The 21,847-nt window shown below is 38.0% G+C and overlaps 1 protein-coding gene across 1 annotated transcript in view; it reads right to left on the minus strand.

Annotated features, from left to right (window-relative positions):
* The window catches only part of UVRAG (UV radiation resistance associated), a 223,462-nt gene that overhangs the window by 140,867 nt on the left and 60,748 nt on the right, over nucleotides 1-21,847 (minus strand). The window contains exon 6 of the mRNA XM_024761969.1: nucleotides 5,245-5,327. Within this exon, the coding sequence (XP_024617737.1) occupies nucleotides 5,245-5,327 (83 nt within the window). The remainder of the gene's footprint in view (nucleotides 1-5,244; nucleotides 5,328-21,847) is intronic.

Genomic DNA, 21,847 nt, shown 5'->3' on the forward strand with positions numbered 1-21,847 from the left:
AAAAAACAGAGGTATTGGTATTAGACTGACAAGACGGAAAGGGAAATTATGCTTAAAATTGTAAAACCTAGTGGTAATATAAAAAAGGAGCACGTGCACAGAGAAAAAAGCTAATTCCAAGATGGAAGAAGTAACGGGGAAAATGAAAACTATTATTTATTGAATGTCTACTATGTGTCAGTAACTGTCCTACAATCTTTCAATTACTTTACCTCATTAATTCTCATAGTAATTCCTATGAGACAAATATTACCCCCATTTTACAAGAGCAGTTTGAGGCATACCAAAGTTAAGTAACTTGCCCATAGTTTTGCATCCAGTGACGGGCATACGGCAGTTTAGGACTGGAACCTGGATGGAGGGCCAAAGCCCATGGTTTCTCCACCATATTTCCACTTATTAAACTGGCAAAAGTAGGACATGTCAAAAAAGAGGGAAAAATAAATAAATAAATAAAAAGTATACTCAGGGGCTTCCCTGGTGGCGCAGTGGTTGAAAATCTGCCTGCTAATGCAGGGGACACGGGTTCGAGCCCCAGTCTGGGAAGATCTCATATGCCGCAGAGCAACTAGGCCCGTGAGCCACAACTACTGAGCCTGCGCGTCTGGAGCCTGTGCTCCGCAACAAGAGAGGCTGCGACAGTGAGAGGCCCGTGCACCACGATGAAGAATTCACTACCATAGAGCTACCTTTTTGAGAAAGTATAAAAGGAAAAAAAAAACAAAAACAAAACAACAAAAAATTTTTAAAAACTAAACATAATCTTTCAATTCCAGAGGACAGGTAGGATTTACAGGTATCTTCTTGCTTCCAGTCTCGTCCCTCAGGTCTCTTCCACACTGTCACCATGGATAGAATTCAAAATCACACACCTGAGCCTGTCACTCCTCCTCTCTTTATAATCTTTCAACAACTCCCTCTCACGAACACAATTAAAAAAAAAAAAAACAGACCCCAAAAAGAGAAACCTGTTTAGAAAGTCTAGAAACTCCTTAACCTAGAAAGAATAACAATAAAGAAAAGAAAAGCTAACTTCTAAATTAAAGGCTCACTTATGATTCATAACCCTACGTTTCTCATTTCAAAACTGTAAAATAAATGAAATTTCAAATGCCAGTTAAACAGCAACATTGACACCTTGTGGTGAACATCCTAAAGTATCAAATGTGACAATGAGTGAAGTGTCTCCTAAGTAAATGTCCGCTTACATGAAAAATAATGCTTAATCCAGAGATTTACAAGGGTTAAGAAGCAAAAATTCAGTTACCATCACACATACCGAATGTAAACTTTGAAAGAGCTGCTCTTACTTTGGCAACATTAGACTAATTTAGAATTAGTCTAAATTCCTAACTATTGGCAAAAGAATAAAACCTCAGTCATTGTTTTCCTACAAAATGGTACAATGCATCCATCTGAAGGGGCTATAATGCCAGGGTCTTAGGTGCTCCAAAAACAGCCTTTACTTAGTCAAAATTTCCTATTTTTTGAGTGACATTTACACATAAAAGGTTGAGGGTAGAGATGCATACTAGTGGCACGAAAACACAGGAAGAGTTATTAACAGGAGACCTGGGTTCTAATCCTGCCTCCAAACAGCACTGAGAATTTTGTGGAGTAAGTAATATTAAAGAATTCAGACTCTGTGTTTTCACATAAAATTACAGATCAAGAAGTAACAATTCAGGACTTCCCTGGTGGTGCAGTGGTTAAGAATCTGCCTGCCAATGCAGGGGACACGGGTTCGAGCCCTGGTCCGGAAGATCCCACATGCCGCAGAGCAACTAAGCCCATGTGCCACAACTACTGAGCCTGCACTCTAGAGCCCGCGAGCTACAACTACTGAGCCCGTGTGCTACAACTACTGAAGCCCGTGCACCTACAGCCCGTGCTCCACAACAAGAGAAGCCACCACAATGAGAAGCCCGCACACCACAACAAAGAGTAGCCCCCGCTCGCCGCAACTAGAGAAAGCCCACGCGCAGCACTGAAGACACAACGAGGGAAGAAGAGAGGGAGGGAGGGAGGGAGGAGTAACAATTTAAAAAAAAACAAGAGGACTTCCCTGTTGGCACAATGGTTAAGAATCCGCCTGCCAGGCTTCCCTGGTGGCGCAGTGGTTGAGAGTCCGCCTGCCGATGCAGGGGACGCAGGTTCGTGCCCCGGTCCGGGAAGATCCCACATGCCGCGGAGCTGCTGGGCCCGTGAGCCATGGCCACTGAGCCTGCCCATCTGGAGCCTGTGCTCCGCAATGGGAGAGAGGCCACAGCAGTGAGAGGCCCACGTACCGAAAAAAAAAAAGAATCCACCTGCCAATGCAGGGGACATGGGTTCGAGCCCTAGTCCGGAAAGATCCCACATGCCGCAGAGCAACTAAGCCCGTGTGCCACAACTACTGAGCCTGCGCTCTACAGCCCACAAGCCACAACTACTTAAGCCCGCGCACCTAGAGCCTGTGCTCCTCAACAAGATAAGCTACCGCAATGAGAAGCCCACGCACCACAACAAAGAGTAGCCCCCGCCTGCCACAACTAGAGAAAGCTTGCACGCAGCAACGAAGACCCAACACAGACAAAAATAAAAGTATATATAAATCAATAAATTTATGAAAAAATAAAATAAATTAAATTAAAGAAACAAGAAATCATCAGGAAAGGAAAAGGTATATTTTTAAAAATTACTGCATCCAGGAACAATGTTGCCTGAGTTAAGGACGGGAAACTATAAACAAAATTGATCGGCACAAAATTAAGTTTCTCGGCAATCACTTTATATATATCATGGCAAAAACTGTGGGAAAAGAAAAACTTTTGCTTGAGCAGATACATGACGGTTACTCTGAACTGCCTGAATCACCAGAGAAAGTTCCATTTTACTCATTAACTTTGACAAGTACAATTTAAAGTTTCTAGCTCCAGAGTAACTCTCTGAGTTCAGGTAATTTACTTGAAAAATAGACACTTGGTCTGGTTCAGAAAAAGTATATCTGTGTTACCAGCTATAAATGATTTACACGATAGTGATGAGCAGGCCACTGTTAATAAGGCATTTCAAATGGCTGACACACCTGAGGAATCTAGAAGGCACGCTAGAAGTGAAACCCCCAAGAGACATTTCATTGCAAAACCAGTGTTAAATAATTAAGCCACTACCAAACTAACTTAATGATTTTGCATTTATGGAGGGTTCCACGATTTTCAGAAATTTTCTCCATCATTATGCTATGTGCCCCTAACAACCACCAGTCTAGGAAGGTAAGTGAGAGTGTGAAAAGGGTTTGCAAAATTTGCTTGCCAGAAAACCTTCATACCAATCTCCAATCTGGCTCTACTTGCTATGCACCCCCTAAGATAAGTAAATCATTTAATGCTCCTTGGCCTCAGCTTCTACATGGAAGACAAAAGCTGATCCCTGATTTGTGAACACAAAAAACTTCTAGGAGAATAAGATAACTGATGTGAAAATGCTTATAAATTAAACAAATATGAAACATCACTGCTTCCACATTTTGGAACAATTAGAGAGGTTAAATGAATTAGGATAAATCAAGGATAATTAAAGTCAGAGTCAGGTCAATCAAAGCATTCTCCATTATATCAAGTTGATTCCCAAAATCCTACAGTCTTTGTTCAGCTCCTATTCTCCTGTATCACTACAGTACAGAGCCTTCAATACTCCTTAAATCTCTAATCTCTCAGATTCTATGATGGTACCTTTCCTAACTCCTCCTCTTCTCACTGACTCTGTATTCCCTTTTCTTTTTTTTCTTTTTTTTTTGCAGTACACAGGCCTCTCACTGTTGTGGCCTCTCCCGTTGCACAACACAGGCTCCAGATGCGCAGGCTCAGCGGCCATGGCTCACGGGCCCAGCCGCTCCTCGGCATGTGGGCTCTTCCCAGACTGGGGCACGAACCCGTGTCCCCTGCATCGGCAGGCGGACTCTCAACCACTGCGCCACCAGGGAAGCCCCCCTTTTCTTTTAATTTCACTGATTTCTGTAATGAGATCACACAATCTCATACTTGGAAAATATCTTTTAAAATTATATTATCTATACTCTCATTTTACTGAGCAAAACAGGCCAAGAAATATTAGTCTCTTCCTCACATTTCAAACTATTTCTGTACATTCCTCTTTTCAATACTTAAAACTCAATGTAGTCCCAAACTGAATAGGCTCAAAAATAAGAGTTATAAAATAGACACCTCCTGCTTTCTGTCTCCACCATCCAATTACTAAATTCTGTCCATTCTGGCACATATCCTAAGAAGTCAAAGTGAAAGTACCTCTCAGGTAAGAGTCAAAAGTCATCAAATGTGTGTGGTTACTTTAGTTGAAATCATTGTCTCTTTAGAGCGTTTTACATAGTCCATGTCAGCAAACTCTCTACCATTATGTACAGTAAGATTCAAGATTTGCAAAGGAAAAGCCCATTTCATAATGTTTAAAAAATAAACAATCATCCAGTTGGATAAGAGTCCAATCATCCTTCTGGGCTCTTCCTCTAGTAGATATATAGAGAATGTCTAATGGTCTGGAATTTATGATGTGTTATGTAAACACTAGGAAATACTGCCAAAATCGAATTTCAATGAATCATCTGTCTGAGTAGGGTGAACACAGGTTGAGTGTCACTCTTAACTTTATTTTAAATTGCATTTATTTTGGTAGCCTGCCTCCTGGGGAAACGTCCTTGATGATCTACCACATTGAAAATTAAAACCAAATTTTAAAATCTTTCCAAATTAAGCCCAGACATGAAAATACAGAGCTGAGGCAGTTAATCCTCTAAGCACATGAGATTCATGCAGAGCTCCTTTGCCTTGCCAAATATGATTCTTTTAAGATGAACAGCAGATCAAAACTCTAAGCTATGTCTGGGGCTATTGAAGGGGTTTTCTAGTAATGCCACAGTTGTTAAAGTTTTGATAAGTCTAAATTTTGTACCTCTGGTTGCTGCTCTTTATTGTGCAGAAGACCGGAAACAGCTCATGTCCCTGTTTTAAGATCACTGGCTTCCAATCACTCTCTCCCACTGTCCAGAGGAAAAAAATGGCTTTCCAAAGGCTTTGTAAAAGAGATAAATCACTGTAGCTACAAAATTTATGAAGCTCTCACTAAAAAATGCTAAGTCTGAGTAACAGCTTCTAAAGATTCCATACATTTCCTCACATCGAAATGTCACAAACTCAGAATGAGGAAGATTCTTGACAAAATGCAAGAGGACTCTAAGAAGTTTCTTACCGCAGCAAAGAGAAGACATCATAAGAATTGCGAACACAGTTCTGATCCACCTGAAGAATACTCTTCTGAGCATCTGAATAACCCTAAAAGACATTAATTAACAAATTAATCAAAGTAAAACAAAATATGTGTCCAAATTAATCGTGATGTTTGTATTTTTAAAATTATGATTCAATAACAACTCAGTAAATTCAAATCATTAAGAAATTAGAAAAAAGTTAAGAAACACTTTCATATAATTGAAGTTTAACCTTATAGGCAAGTGAATTTAAAATAAATTTCTTCTAACATTTTCCCACAGAAACAATGTTCCACACTATAACTTTTGGTGAACTTCCCAGGGAAACCCCAGAAGTCTTTTTAACATATTATGTGGCTGAAGAAGACTATTAACAATAATATTTCAAGTATGCCTAGCCATCATATGTAATGTTTTTATGGAGGAAAAGGCATTCCAAGTTTTAATTAGGAATACCAGAAACAAGTATTTCCACTCAGTGGTGTAAAGGTGGTGGCAGCAAGGATGGTTTCTAGAGAGAACACAGCACAATTCCATAGGAAGAACAGAACAGCTAACTGGCATTTCAGAAAGGCAAAGTAAATAGTAGTTAAGAAAAAAGGACTCTGGACCCAGACCACCTGGATTACAGCTTAAGCCCTTAATACATCAGCTCTGTAATCTGGAACAAGGCACCTAACTTCTTTTAGTTTAACTTTGGTTTCTTCATCTATAACATGGAGATGGTAATATTATCTACCTCACAAATTGTTGTGGGAATTAAAAGAGCTGATATTTGTAAAGCCAAAGGTATGTGATAATCACTGTATAAATGTTTGCTATAATGCTAGTATAAGCATTTTCTAAAAGCTACATTGCTGCACACATTAAAAGGTTATTAGGAGACTATTATAAACAACTTTGTGCCAACAAATTTAACAACTTAGATGAATCTTTGAAAAAATACAACATGACAAAACTGATTAACAATAAAACAACAATATCTATGACCCAGCAATCCCACTACTGGGCCTATACCCTGAGAAAACCATAGTTCAAAAAGACTCATGTACCAAAATGTTCATTGCAGCTCTATTTACAATAGCCAGGAGATGGAAACAACCTAAGTGTCCATCAGATGAATGGATAAAGAAAATGTGACACACATATACAATGGAATATTACTCAGCCATAAAAAGAAATGAAATTGAGTTATTTGTAGTGAGGTGGATGGACCTAGAGTCTGTCATACAGAGTGAAGTCAGAAAGAGAAAGACAAATACCGTATGCTAACACATATATATGGAATCTAAGAAAAAAATGTCATGAAGAACCTAGGGGCAAGACAGGAATAAAGACACAGACCTACTAGAGAATGGGCTTGAGGATATGGGGATGGGAAGGGTAAGCTGTGACAAAGTGAGAGAGTGGCATGGACATATATACACTACCAAACGTAAAATAGATAGCTAGTGGGAAGCAGCTGCATAGCACAGGGAAATCAGCTGGGTGCTTTGTGACCACCTAGAGGGGTGGGATAGGAAGGGTGGGAGGGAGGGAGATGCAAGAGGGAAGAGATAGGGGAACATATGTATAACTGATTCACTTTGTTATAAAGCAGAAACTAACATACCATTGTAAAGCAATTCTACTCCGATAAAGATGTAAAAAAAAAAAAAAACAACAATATCTGAATAACTATTTTTTAAGTGAATAAGTAACTGAAAATCTTTCCACAAAAAAAAGTCTAGGTCCAGATGGGTTCACTGAATTATATCAAACATTTAGGAAATATCATCAATTTAACACAAACTCCTTCATAAAACAGAGGGTAAGGGAACAATTTCCAATTTATAAGACCAGCATTACTGATACCAAAACTTATCTCACACACATACACACACACAAACACAATTATAGACCAATATCCCTCATGAATATAGACACAAAAATCCTTAGGAAAATATTAGCAAGTAGGACCAGCAATGCGTTATAAGGACAAAATAGTAATGCATCATTATTGACTGAATTTATTCTAAGAATGTAAGGTGGGTTTAGCATTTAATATCAACCAATTAGCAAATAAATGAAGCAATCATTATAAGCCTATCTTGATGGGCACACAATTATAAAGATGTAACTTGTGATGACAACAACATAAAAATGGGGGAACATAGCTATACGGAAGAAAAGTTTTGTATAATATTAAAACTAAGTTGGTATTAATTTGAACTAGACTGTTATAAATTAAGATGTTAATTGTAATTCTTGGGGCAACCACTAAGAAAATAACTAAAAGATATATAGTAAAAGAAATGAGAAAGGAATCAAAATGTGAGAAATAACTAACACAAAAGAAGGTAGTAACAGAGGAATTGAGGAACAAAAAAGATGTAAGAAAACAAATCGAAAAGTGGCAGAAGTCCTTCCATCTGTAATTACATTAAGTATAAATGAATTAAACACTACAATTAAAAGGCAGAGATTGGAAGAATAGATTTTCTTTTTAACGACCCACTATATACTGTCTACAAGAGACAAATAGGTTGAAAATGGAAGGACAGAAACACAAATAGGTTGAAATACAATAGGTTGAAACACAATAGGTTGAAAATGTAAGGACAGAAAAATATTCCATGTAAGCAGTAACCAAAAGAAAGCTGGAATGGGTATACTAATATCAGACAAATAGACATTAAGATAAAAAAACACAAATAGGTTGAAAATGGAAGGACAGAAAGATATTCCATGTAAGCAGTAACCAAAAGAACGTTGGAATGGGTATACTAATATCAGACAAATAGACGTTAAGACAAAAAAAATTGTTAGAAGAGACAAAAAGGGATATTATATAACATTTAAAAGCTCAAGAAGATATAAATGGTTATAAACATATATGTACCTAGCAACATATAACAAAACATATGAAGCCAAAACTGCAAAAACTAAAATGGGAAATAGCTGAAGTCAACATCCCACTTTTAACAATGTGTAGCACAACCATAAGAAAGATAAACAATGAAAGAGAAGACATGAAAAGTACTATAAATCAACTAGACCTAACAGACGTATACAGAATGCTCCACCCAACAACAACCATATACATATTCTTCTCAAGTGCACATGGAACATTCTCCAGGATAGACCATATGTTCAGCCACAAAACAAATCTCAATACATTTCTAAAAGCTGAAATCATACAAAGTATCTTTTCTGATCACAATGGAATGAAACTAAAAATCAGTAACAGAAGGAAACCTGGAAAATTCACAAACTACAAAGTAAATAACATACTCTTAAACAACCAGTGGGTCAAAGAACAAATCATAAGGTAAATTATTAAATACTCTGAGTAGAATAAAAATGAAAGTACAACATATCAAAACATATGGGATACAGTGAAAAAGTGCTCAGAGGGAAAAGTACAGCTGTAAACATTTACATTTAAAAAAAGAAAGAGTTCAAATCAATTAATCTAATCTTCCACCTTAAGGAAACAGAAAATGAAGAACTAAACCCAAAGCAAGAAGGAAGTAAATAATAAAGATTAGGGCAGAGATCCATGAAATAGAGAATATAGAACAATACAGAAAAATCAAAAAAAACAAGTTAGTCCTTTGAAAAGAGCAATAAAACTGAAAAACATTAAGCTAGAGTGAACAAGACAAAAAAAGAGAATACTCAAATCACTAAAATCAGGAATGAAAGTGAGAACATTATCACCTATCTTATAGAAATAAGAAGTATTATAGAAGAATACTATGAACAATTGTATGCAAACAAATCAGATAACCTTGATAAAATGGAAATTCCTAGGAACGCAGAAACTCCAAAAAATGACTCAAGAAGAAACAGAAAGTCTGAACAGATCTACAAGTTGTAAAAGAGTTTAGCTAAGCTACTCCATGGTACTGCTGCCCTGGCCTCCATTTTGTTTGGCCAAGCAGCCTGCAGGGACCTTAAACTAACACTAGACCCCCTTTCAGGGAAGTGCATGCCCTAGATAGCAGGACGCAGAGTCACAAGCAAATGTAGCTCTGTTATGATTGTGATCAACAGTCTCCCCTGCTTCCCAGCACCTGCATGCTTTATACGCCCCTTAGATAAAAATCCCCATGTGCCCCTTAGATAAAAATCCCCATGGAGTGCATACCCTAGATAGCAGGATGCAGAGTCACAAGCAAATGTAGCTTCTGCAATGACTATGATCAACAGTCTCCCCTGCTTCCCAGCACCTGTATGCTTTACACACCCCATAAATAAAAATCTCCATGGAACTTACCAAAACCCTGCTCTTTTGGCTTGAACTGACCGATCCAGCCCTAGCCCAGGAACCCCAAAGCACTCTACCCACAGACTCTAAATAAAGACATGTGTCCCAGGTCCTGCATCTCTCTGTCTGCACTTGGCCTTGAGCTCCCCATATATAACTTTACAGTCAGTTCTCTGTATCCATGGTTCTGGTATGCATGATTCTGCGTCCATGAATTCAACCAACTGTGGATTGTGTAGTGCTGTAGTTTGTATTTATTGAAAAAAAAATCCACATATAAGTAGACCTGCCCAGTTCAAACACATGTTCTTCAAAGGTCAACTGTACTAGCAAAGCTAATCCAGCAGCATACTAAAAGGCTTACACAATCTGGTCCAGCAATTCTACTTCTGGCTATATACCCAAAAGAACTGAAATCAAAGACTCAAAAGAGATATTTGTACATCCACATTCATAGCAGCATTATTCACAGTAGTTGAGGGTTAGAAGCAACCTGAGTATTCATCAACAGATGAACAGAAAAACAAAATGTTGTATCTTCATACAATGGAATATAGTTAGCCTTAAAAAGGAAAGAATTCTGCTATAACATGCATGACCCTTGAGGACATTATGTTAAGTAAAATAAGCCAGTGACAAAAGGACAAATATTGTAAAATTCCACTTACATAAGGTACCAAGAGTAGTCAAATTCATAGAAACAGAAAGTAAAAGGGTGAGTGCCAGGGGCTTGGGGAAGGAGGAGATGGGGAGTTACTGCTTAATAGGTAGAGAGTTTCAGTTTTATAAGATGAAAAGAGTTCTGGAGATGGATAGTGATGACAGTTGCATAACAAGGTGCATGTCCTTAATGCCACCACACTGTACACTTAAAATGGTTAAGATGGTGAATTTTATATTATGTATATCTTACCACAATTAAAAATAAGTTTTTAGAAAAGAGTTATACACCAGGAACAAGTGGGACTTACCCAAGGTACGTGAGGGTGGTCTGATAAATGAAAATCCACACAACATACCAAGTTGGAGGACTCATATTTCCCAATTCAATACTTACCACAAAGCAGCAGTAATCAAAACAGTGTGGTATTGGCATAAGTACAGACATATAGATCAATGGAATAGAACCGAGAATACTAAATAAACTCATATGTCTATGGTCAACTGATTTTAGACAAAGGTGCCAGGACTGAGAAAGAATAGTCTTTTCAACAAACGATGCTGAAACAAGTGGATGGCCACATGCAAAGAATAAAGTTGGACCCATCCCTAACACCATATACAAAAATTACAATTAGGATCAAAGACCTAATTGTGAGAGCTAAAACCATTAGAAGAAAGCACAAGGGTACATCTGTATAACCTTCAATTTGCCAATGGTTCTTAGATATGATGCCACAAGTATGAGCAACAAAAGAAATAATATAAACTGGACTTCATCAAAATTAAACTTTTGTGTATCAAAGGACACTATAAAGAAAGTGAAAAACCAACCCACAAAATGGGAGAAAATATATGCAAATCATGTATCTGATAAAGGTCTAATATTCAGAATATATAAAGAACTCTGACAACCCAACAACAAAAAAGACAAACAACCCAATTAAAAACTGGGCAGAGGATTTAAAGAGACACTTCTCCAAAAAAGATATACAAATAGCCAATAAGCACATGAAAAGATGCTCAACATCATTAGTCATTAGGGAAATACAAATCAAAATCACAATGAGATACCACTTCATACTCACTAGGAAAAGTAAAAAAATAAAGAAACAAAATTAAAAGAAAGCAAAACAAAAAAACAGCACATAATTGTTGGTTAAGGATGTGGAGAAATTAAGAACCCTAGTATATTGCTGTCGGGAACATAAAGTGGTCAGCAGCTATGGGAAAAAGTTTGGCAATTCCTCAAAAAGTTAAACATAGAATTACTACATCATCTAGCAATTCCACTCCAAGGCATATAACCAAAAGAACTGAAAACAAATATTTGTACATAAATGTTCATAGCAGCACTATTCACAATAGCCAAAAGGCAGAAACAATTCAAACATCAATCAGTGGATGAATGGATAAACAAAATGTGGTATAGAGTATTCATACAATGCAATATCATTCAGCCATAAAAAGGAAAGAAGTATTGATACATGCTACATATGGATGCACCTCAGAAACTCAAGCTAAGTGAAAGCAGCCAGACATAAAAGATTACATATTGTGTGATTCCATTTATGTAAAATACTCAGAATAGGCAAATCCATAGAGAGAAAAGCAGGTTGGTGTTTGCTGGGGGTTGGGGAGCACAAAATGAAGAGTGAATGCTTAATGGGCATTTTCTTTTGGGGTGATGAAAATGTCATGCACTTTAATGGAGGTAGTGTTCGCACAGCATTTGTGAACATACCCAGTGCCACTGAACTGCACACTTTCAAATGCTTAGGGAATTCCCTGGTGGTCCAGTGGTTCGGACTCAGCGCTTTCACTGCTGGGGCCCAGGTTTGATCCCTGGTCGGGGAACTAAGATCCCACAAACCGTGCAGCACAGCCAAAAAAAAACCAAAACAAAACAAACAAAAAAAGCTTAATTTTATGTTATGTGGATTTCATCTCAATTAAAAAAAAAAGAGAGAGAGTTGGCTATGAAATAATCTACATATCATGAGAGCAGCTGAAAAGAAAGGACAGAGACAGGACATAATCCTATAAATGAGCTACAAAACCCAAAAAGACACTAGAAGTAAATTTAAGATTCTCAGGAGAAATGATTAATGACATTCCACTTAGTTATACTTATTTTATGCAAAAATCTGCCAAACATTTCTTCTATTAAAAACTTACCCACACTCACTAACATACAACTAACGTATAACTAAAAGCAATCCAGAGAGGATTGCTAAAATCCTCCAGAGAGGATTCAGTATAACTAAAATCCTCCAGAGAGGATTCTGGGTCTTAACCCACTCTGCCTGTCATGGAAGTAAAGAAAATCATTTAACCCCTCTAAGCCTCAGTTTCTTTAACTATAAAATGAGATGAGGGCTTCCCTGGTGGCGCCGTGGTTGAGAGTCTGCCTGCCAATGCAGGGGACACGGGTTCGTGCCCTGGTCCGGGAAGATCCCACATGCCGCGGAGCAGCTGGGCCCGTGAGCCATGGCCGCTGAGCCTGCGCGTCCAGAGCCTGTGCTCCACAACGGGAGAGGCCGCAACAGCGAGAGGCCCGCGTACCGCAAAAAAAAAAAAAAAAAAGAGATGAGACACTACTAATGTAAACAATAGTAAACAATAATAGCCAAACACAAAAGTAACATGTATGAGCATTCCCAGTATGCCAGGCAGTGTTGTTTTCCATGTTAAATTAACATTTCAGTGTTAATGTTAAGGATTAACATGTTTACTACTCACACAACCCTGTGAAACAGGTACTATTATTATCCCCACTTTAAAGGTAAGGAAACTGAGACACGGAGAGGATTAAGTAGAAGAGCCATGCAGTCTGGCTCCACAGCTCATGTTCTTAATAACCATGCTACACTTGATCTCTAAGACCTTTTTCAGGTCTAAAATTCTGGGTCCGTGTACATTTAAGGCAACTCAAGGACATTATTAAACCCTTCTGCTTCAGCCACCACTTAGCAATTAACATTCTTGAAATATGCTAAGAGCTTTGCTCTGAATGACATCTAACTTCACCAGATGTGCGATCCCGGCAGACCTCTGATGAAGGATCATAATGGAAAGAAATGGCTCATTTGTATCTGGTTATCTGTGTGAGATACTGCCAAGTGCCAAAGAGCCCAGAGGAGATTTACATGTCACTCAAAATTCTTCTGAAGCCAGGCCTAACAATTCTTTTTCAAGGAAGAGAACAGAATAGGCACTAGTCTGGGTGAGTGCCTATTAAACCATTCAAGGAAACAGATAATTTCACATATTCCAATGAGGAGTAATTCCAGGCAGATGATCAGGTGTGTTTCTAGATCAGTGGTCAACAAACTTTCTCAGTCAACGGCCAGATTGTAAATATTTTAGGCTTTGCAAGCCACATCATCTCCATTGCATATACTTCTTTGTTTTCACCTTCAAATTGTTTACAAATGTAAAAATCGTTCTTAGCTCCCAGGCCATATAAAAACATGTGGGGACTGTAATTTGATTATCCCTGTACTAGATCGCTGAATGAGTCACCTTTTAAAACATGTTACTGTACATTTTGAGAGTTTTCAGCTGCTACAACAATCATCAGACTATCCTTTATTAAAACTATAAAAGTTCTACTAAAATAATCCACTTGACAGGATAACTGTTAATGAAGCAAACAACATTATATATATATACTTATTCATTTCAGTGTTTACTGAACATCTTATACTTACAGGGTGTCAGGCAATTGCTATCATCATTATAAAGGTATACAACCCAATATACTATAAAGTATATAACCCAGTTAAGATTCCAAGTGAAGTAAAAACTGCAAAGGTGCCATAAAAAAGGTTAAAAAGAAAAGCTACAGGAGTTCCAATATGGTAAAGATTCCATCTAGTAGAAGCAGGAACATCAAAGGCTGCAGCAGGGGTAGCAATATTTGGGACAGATTAAGAAGCATAGAAGGCTGAATGGCAGTGAAGGAAAGTCCCACACAGACTGAACACCTTTAGCCAAAGCATGACAGTAGGAAAACATAAGCTGTATCCAGAGAAGATTAAATAGTGGTCCAATTTGTTCAGCTCCAATGATGTCAAAATTACTTGGAACCCTGGAGGGGGAAATAGTGGGAGATATAGTTATATAACTAAGTTGAGAGGGCCAGAGCACAGAAAGCCTCAAATGTCATACTAAAAAGGGAGACAACCTACATGCTTATTGGACTCATGAAAGGTTTCTGACAGTGTAGGACAATGATCAGAGCTGCATTTAATGGAGGTTACTTTGGTAATGACAAATATGACAAATTAGGGGAAGCAGAATGTCCAGACAACCGTTAGGAGGCTATTCTAAAAATCCACACATACTAGAGGTAATGAGAGCTCAAACTCTGAAGAAAAAAAGAGAGAGATAGATAAAAGAAGTAAAGATAAAAGCAGAGATATAACCAAAAGTACTATACCACTGACTGGATTTAGGTTGATGGAGAAAAGGAAATTAGATCAGAGATTTGGACACATCTAGCAGACAAGAAGTTATTCCATACAACCTTTAAGCAAAGGAATAAAAAAAATGAAAGTATGCTTTAGGAAGATTAATCAGGCAGTGGTGAATAAGACGAAGTGTATACAAAGAAACCAGAGCCATAGGCCTACCAGAAAACTACTGCAGTAATGCAGCCTTATAGGGTGCCAGGCTGAGCTTGGATCATGGCAATGGATATGGAAAAGTAGCCATATATATGAGTGATTTCAAAGGACTCAAAAGGGTCTAGTAGCTGAATAAATCGAGTGGATAAAAGAAATCAATCAAAACTAACTGCAAAATTTGAGGCCTGGATAAATGGAAAAATAGTTAATAAAAATGTAAAAAACTGGAAGGGAAAGCAAACCTGGAGAGAAAAATGAAGACATCCATATATATATATAAGTATAACAGGGGGTTTCCCTGCTGGTGCAGTGGTTAAGAATCCACCTGCCAATGCATGGGACACAGGTTTGAGCCCTGGTCCGGGAAGATCCCACATGCCGCGGAGCAACTAAGCCCGTGCACCACAACTACTGAGCCTGTGCTCTACAGCCCACAAGCCACAAATACTGAAGCCCATGTGCCTAGGGCCTGTACTCCACAACAACAGAAGCCACCGCAATGAGAAGCCCGCACACCGCAACGAAGAGTAGCCCCCACTCAGTAACAAAGACCCAATGCAGCCAAAAATAAATAAATTTATTTTTTAAAAAGTATAATAATTTGCAAATGGCAGATGTCTATGCAGAAGTGGTCAGAAACTATTTAAACACAGATGAACTAGAAGTTTGAATAAAGAGCTATACAACTGATGACAAACAAGTAGTATATGTCAGAATTTTAAATGATCTGCTACAGCAACATTCATTCACTCAGTCCACAAATATCTACTGAATTATTACTACATGCCAGGCACAGTGCTAAGTATTACGGATAATTCAGTGGCAAAGACAGACACTGTCTCTGCCCTTACACAGTGTACAGTCTAGTAAGAAAGAGAGATGAGCAAATGGGTAATCAGAATATAACTGGTTAAGGACAGTGACAAGACAAATGAAAGGCAAGGTGCTATGAGAACAGATAGAGGGGTATCCAAACTGGATTTAGGGGGTATGTCACAGAAAATGTTCAATGGAAAGGAGATCTAAGCTCTAAAACTGAGATGCATAAATTTTAGCTTAAAGTGTTATTGGTTGGGTGCTTCAAAATCAGGAATCAAATCACAATAAGACCTTACAAGTCATTAATTACTCTGAAATGATCTGAATAAAGGAGGGACATGACGAGAATTTTAGGAAGATAAATCTTGCTACAATAATGGCAAGAACCAGGAAAGAAGCAGATGTTTAGCAGACACCTTAAGTAGTGATTTTAAAAAGTGACTCAAAAAAAGAGGGAGGTGTTCGGGATGGCTCCTTGTTCTGACTTGAGAAAGTGGATGGACAGCAGTACCATTCACTGAACTAAGGAACACAATAAGGAGGTTTTCTTAGAGGGGGAAGGAACTGAGCTCAGTTTGGCAATTGTGGAGTATGTGTCTCTGAAACATCCAAGCAATCTGACTCAAGTCTAGATATATGGAAGCGCTGACTGGCGAGGTAGACTTGGGAGAGATCTGAATGATCCAGAGATAATGTGTTAATGAGAAGACAAATGGCCCAAGTGGAAGCCTGAAGACAATAGCTTAAGGGCCCCAGAAAAAGCTTGCCCTAGTGGGACTGATAGTGGACTATACATGTTACTCTTTAAACCGTAAGTGAGCTCTGCAAATAGTCCTTCTTCTACTTATTTAGGTAGAGTAAGAAATCATAATGGACAAGGAAAAAAACCAATGGCTCATTCTACAACTTGAGCACCTTTTCAGATGCAATGAGTATACCTTTAAAAAATATAGTATTTATTTGTACAACTCCTCCTAAAATGGCTACCTGATGAATCAAAGGACAGCCTGTGTTCCTATGTGTGTATGTTCATTTGGACATTAACACACTTTTAAGAGTCAGGCAAGTTTAAACCAAGAAAAAATGTGCACATGTCTCTGTCAAGCACCTTCGAGCCTCGGACACCCACTGCCCCTGGGCTCTGACAAAGCCCAGATGCTGAGCTGTTAAGGAGGGAAAGCAAGACCTCTTCTACTTCAGCTGAATACGTACATTCCCCCAGATCTAGTCTGAGATTTGAGACAGCAGATGTTTTCTTCTCCTTCAAAACAGTAAGAAGCAATGAAAATAAGAACAGTGTTATTAAGCAAAGGTATACAGATCCTGAAACTAAAATCAATTCTTTTTTTTAATTCAAGTCAACAGGGGTGAAGAGGTTCTTGTTCACACTTCAATGTTTTAAACTACCCTCAAAAAATAATCACAATCGGGCTTCCCTGGTGGCGCAGTGGTTGAGAGTCCGCCTGCCGATGCAGGGGACACGGGTTCATGCCCCGGTCCGGGAAGATCCCACATGCCGCAGAGCGGCTGGGCCCATGAGCCATGGCCGCTGAGCCTGTGCATCCGGAGCCTGTGCTCCGCAACGGGAGAGGCCACAACAGTGAGAGGCCCGTGTACTACAAAAAAAAAATAATAATAATCACAATCATAGTCACACACTCCAAGTATGAAGTGCATTAAATGTCATCAATGCAACTCCATAACAAGAGGACTGAAAGTGATCCTGCTAAAGTAGTCATCCTTTCAGAGAAAAGTATACTGACAGGAACCATGTGATCTTAGTGGATTCATTCACTCCAAAAAAATATCTTCTAAGCAAAGTCTACACTAAATCCTGGGACCAAAAAAGTAAGATACCACCTCAGCCCTAAAGGAGCTTATGCCCTAACAGGAAGAAGGATGCATACACAGTTACTGTAACTGTGAGAGAAGTGAGAAGGAAGAAAAGACAACAGTGGTACCATGTTAACTAGGTAAAAAAAAGAGAAAAGAAAAGAAGAAGAAGAAAAGATTCCCAGCTTTCTAGAGGAACAATTTAAACCAAAACTGACTCACAGAGGGGAAAGGAAAAAAAGTCAAGAATGCCCTAATTACAAATCTAAGAAAGAGTAGTAAAGACAAGTTTTCAAAATTTAAACAAAATTTCCAACTCTCTGAATCCCCTAGTGAGGATGAGTATGGAGCTCTGTTTCTGTTTACTTTCTAAGAATCTAAAACATCTACATGAAGAACCATGCTTGGCTTTGAATTTTCCAGTATTAAAATTCTGAAAAGCTCAAAAATTGTGCTAAGGAGACAAGATCCTCCAAATTCATAACAGGAAATGTGGCATTTTCCCAGATTATTCTCTGGCTTCAATGAAGAAAGAGAATGGAGACCACAGGATTTATAAATATGAATTACAGGATGAGATGATTTTCCAAACATCTGTCAGAAGCTAATTTGATCCAAGAGAAAAAGAAAAAAGAAGACTCAGAGGGAAGCCAAATAGAGTGACTAATATGTGGAACTTCTGTGGACTTTTGTGGGTTGATGGCCTCATGGGCATTGCATGTCCACTCTACAATAATAAATACCCAAAGTCTGTACAATAATGCACTTTATACCATTCAAAGCACTTTCCCATGTACTCTCTCATTTGATTCTCACAACGCACATAGTGGATATCTCTGGTTAAATGTAAAGCTAGTGACGTGGTACCTTGACATGCTATGTGAAGTACGAAAGAATGTAGAGATACCACGTAGCACAGTTGTTAAAAGAAAAAGCCTTTGAATAAATCAGACCTGGTTTCAAATCATGGTTCTGCTACTTACTAAGTAATCTTGGGATTAGTACTTGAACTTTTTCTTCTAGGATACTGTACCTATAAAATGACAATAATTACCTCATGGAGTTGTTACACAGATTAAACAAAACATGTAAAGTAGATAGTAGAGTGTCTGACATATAGTAGGTACTCAGTAAATGAAAACTAGCAATGGTAGTTTTCAAAAGCTCCATACTCACCTGGAGTAATACTGTTATTAGGATATCACACCAGCTCAAATAATTCAGAAACAAAGTTTCACCCTGGATTTAAACTAAGCTCAGATACCTAGATGTTTTGTAACAAAGCAGGCAGTTACTAGAAACAGCCCCTTAGGATCTGTCTGGTCTGTTTCTTGTATTTTGTAACCTGGTTGGGGCAGGGTGGGGGGAGAGCTCTGGGAGGAAAACTGAGTAGAGCATGTACAGAATGAGCTATTTTTGTGATCTTCCAACTTCTACTTGATGACGTACTGAGAGACCTGGGTAGAAGTTATACCATATCCCTTTCTCTGTTAAAACATAGGCTGCTTGACATACTTAATCCCCACTTCTAAATGTTCTGCTTGAGTACCACGTGGGACGTGCTTTGGAAATAAGTTAGCATCCATGAATTTAACCAGCAAGAGGAAAATAGCCATCTTTTTAATTTCTCAGTTCTACAAAGTTAACAAAAATCTCAACTTTTCTAGGTTTCAGCGTCTTCATTCTGAAAACAAAAATACTAATACCTGACCACCTGAGTTGCTATAAGTTGAAGATACCTCTAACAGCATTTAATCACAATCACAGTCAAATAAAATGATGGAAGGAACCTCAAAAAGGAATTTAATGATGAAAATCATCTACTCCTCGCTTTTACACAAGTGACATGGTGTAATGAAGAAAGTACATGTCTGGAAAGACAGAGATATGTGTTCTGGTCCTGGTTCTGCCACCAAGTCATCCTGATATGCTGGCCATTCATTTATTCCCCAAATACTAACTGTTAGCCATTATAGGCCTGCTGCTACCACTACTGCTAAAACTTCTAATAATAGCTGCTCTGCCTTCCCCACAGGTTGTTGTAAGAATGGAGTAAAATAATATATAGGCAAATCCTTAAAGGCAAAAGAGCTATGAAAGTATGTAGTGATTTTTTATATTATATATATGATCTTATTATAGCTATGTCTAAGTTATCACTTAAAGCATGAAACTAACTTTCCAATGCCAAGTTCAAGAGGTCATGAGGCTCCCTGAGCCTCGGTTTCTTCATCCCTGAGATAAGGGTGTTGAGCTAGATAACTCTAATATTCCCTCTAGCAATTAATCAGCTGATAAGAATTTTCTTACTTTTGAAATGAGGAACCTAAAACTAACAGAGGTTAAGTGATTTGCTCAAGGAACACAGTACCAGAACAAAACTGGGATTAGAACTCAGGTTTTCTACTTTTCAAAAGTATCATGCCTTGAAAAATATAAGGAATTTTCATTTGTACAGGCTCTCAAAACAGACGCTGAAACTTGCTGTTGTCCCTAAATCTTCAATCTCAGCTGGATTATGTACTTGAGATGGTCAAATCATGTGGCTGCGTTTGTGAAAGTAATCACCAAATTGCTATTTTAATCTCCTGAGAGTGTCATTATTCCAAAAAGGTTTGATCCTTTTTATTTGGATTCTACTCCTGCTTTAATTTTTTTCCATTAAAAATGAGAAAGCACTGCCATCTACTGGACTCTGAAGACATTGCTTGCTATAGTTTTAAGTCTGAGAAGAATTCTTAACAATCTAAAGCTCTTTGTACTTTATCAATAACACCATAGAGTTATGACAGTATGAGTTACATAAAACTCCAGAAGTTGGGGCTAGGGATAAGGTAGGGTAGGAGAGAAAAATACCATCCCCCTGAGATTCTGAATCTCAATTATTGCTATGATAGTCCTAAATATAGCAGGCATTCACCTGCATTCATTAACAAAATGAGCACCTACTACATGCCAGGCACAGTTCAAGGGACACAACTACTGACAGTGGTAAGCATTAGAGATGTAATCCCTCTTATCATAGGGTTTAGAGTCTAGTGAGTAGTAGTTTCCATATATTATTGAACTCTACTCATGTGCCAGCCTTGTAATATACATTGTATCACCTTTAATATTCAAAACAATTTATGATGAGGTAGAAATTGTTATCTCCATTTACAGATGAAAAAACAAACTCAGAGATGATTCAATTTGCCCAAAATCTCTTTCATAGGTAAACAGTGGTGCCTGGAATTAAACTCACATCAATCTGACTCCAAAACCCATATTCTTAACCACTAGGAGTGTCCATTCACCCAGGTAGTTGTCAGCATCCTTCCAAAAAGAAGAATAGTTGCCGAAAGGAAATTCAGGCAAAGATAATCTTACATGTCTATATTAAAGGCAAAACTCCTATACAGGGATCTGAAAAGTTTCCAGCTTATTGGATCAAGAGCTGGCCCAACAGTCTCTCATTTCCCATGTTCCCCCAACTGCCATCCTAGCAGTAAAATCCACCTGGAAACATCTCTCCAGATCACCTAGCCTTATTCACCAACCTCTTCCTAAGGTTCTCTTCAAATTACTTAATGTTCTGCTGTAATTCACCTGTGTTAAGACCCAAACAACTGACATCAAAAATAATTTTTCAAACTAAACTATTTGTAAACTGGAGCTCTTCTGGAATAAATGCTGTTTTATCTCTGCTAAAGGAATAAGGGTTTGTGACTCTGCACCTAATACTTTTGTATCCCACAGTACTTAGTTTAATAATGGGCACGTAGTAGGTACTTGATATTTACTGATAGAAAAAAAATCATGAATCACATTTACAACTAAAGATAGATTTTATCACCTATTCAATTATTTATTTGTCTGCACTGCTGTTAAATATGTACACATTTGTATGCCAAATAAATGAAATTTTACTACATAAAATTAACAAGATATCACTCCCTAATAAGGCCAGCAGAAGTTACTGAATGAAGGATTCAAACCCACAGTATATATTTTAGTCAAAGATTTCCAAGTGTATTAGTTTCCAAAGACACCCCTGGGAGTGAGACTGAATACTCATCCAATATAGTAAAAAGTTGAGAGACTTACTAGGTTCCTAAAAACTCAACAGAAATGAGTAAAGCTTTTTTGAGAAGCAGATTAAACAAAGAGGCAAAAGTTTTGAGCAAATAAAAGTTTCAGCTTTTAGACCCATAGTGGCTGAAGACACTTTAACGTGGACACAGGAAGGAATAACAGCAACATAGTCATCAGAAGTAATAACAAGCTGTTTCTGGTTATGGCTAATGTAACAAAACAAGAATGCTGAAGAACTGGTCAACAAAAACTTCAGTCAGTATTTTAAAAGTTGCTTTAAAACATACTTCCTATTGCTTCACAAGTATAACCTTT

This window comes from Neophocaena asiaeorientalis, unplaced genomic scaffold, assembly GCF_003031525.2.
Source record: "Neophocaena asiaeorientalis asiaeorientalis breed wild unplaced genomic scaffold, Neophocaena_asiaeorientalis_V1.1 scaffold263, whole genome shotgun sequence".
Lineage (NCBI taxonomy): Eukaryota > Metazoa > Chordata > Mammalia > Artiodactyla > Phocoenidae > Neophocaena > Neophocaena asiaeorientalis.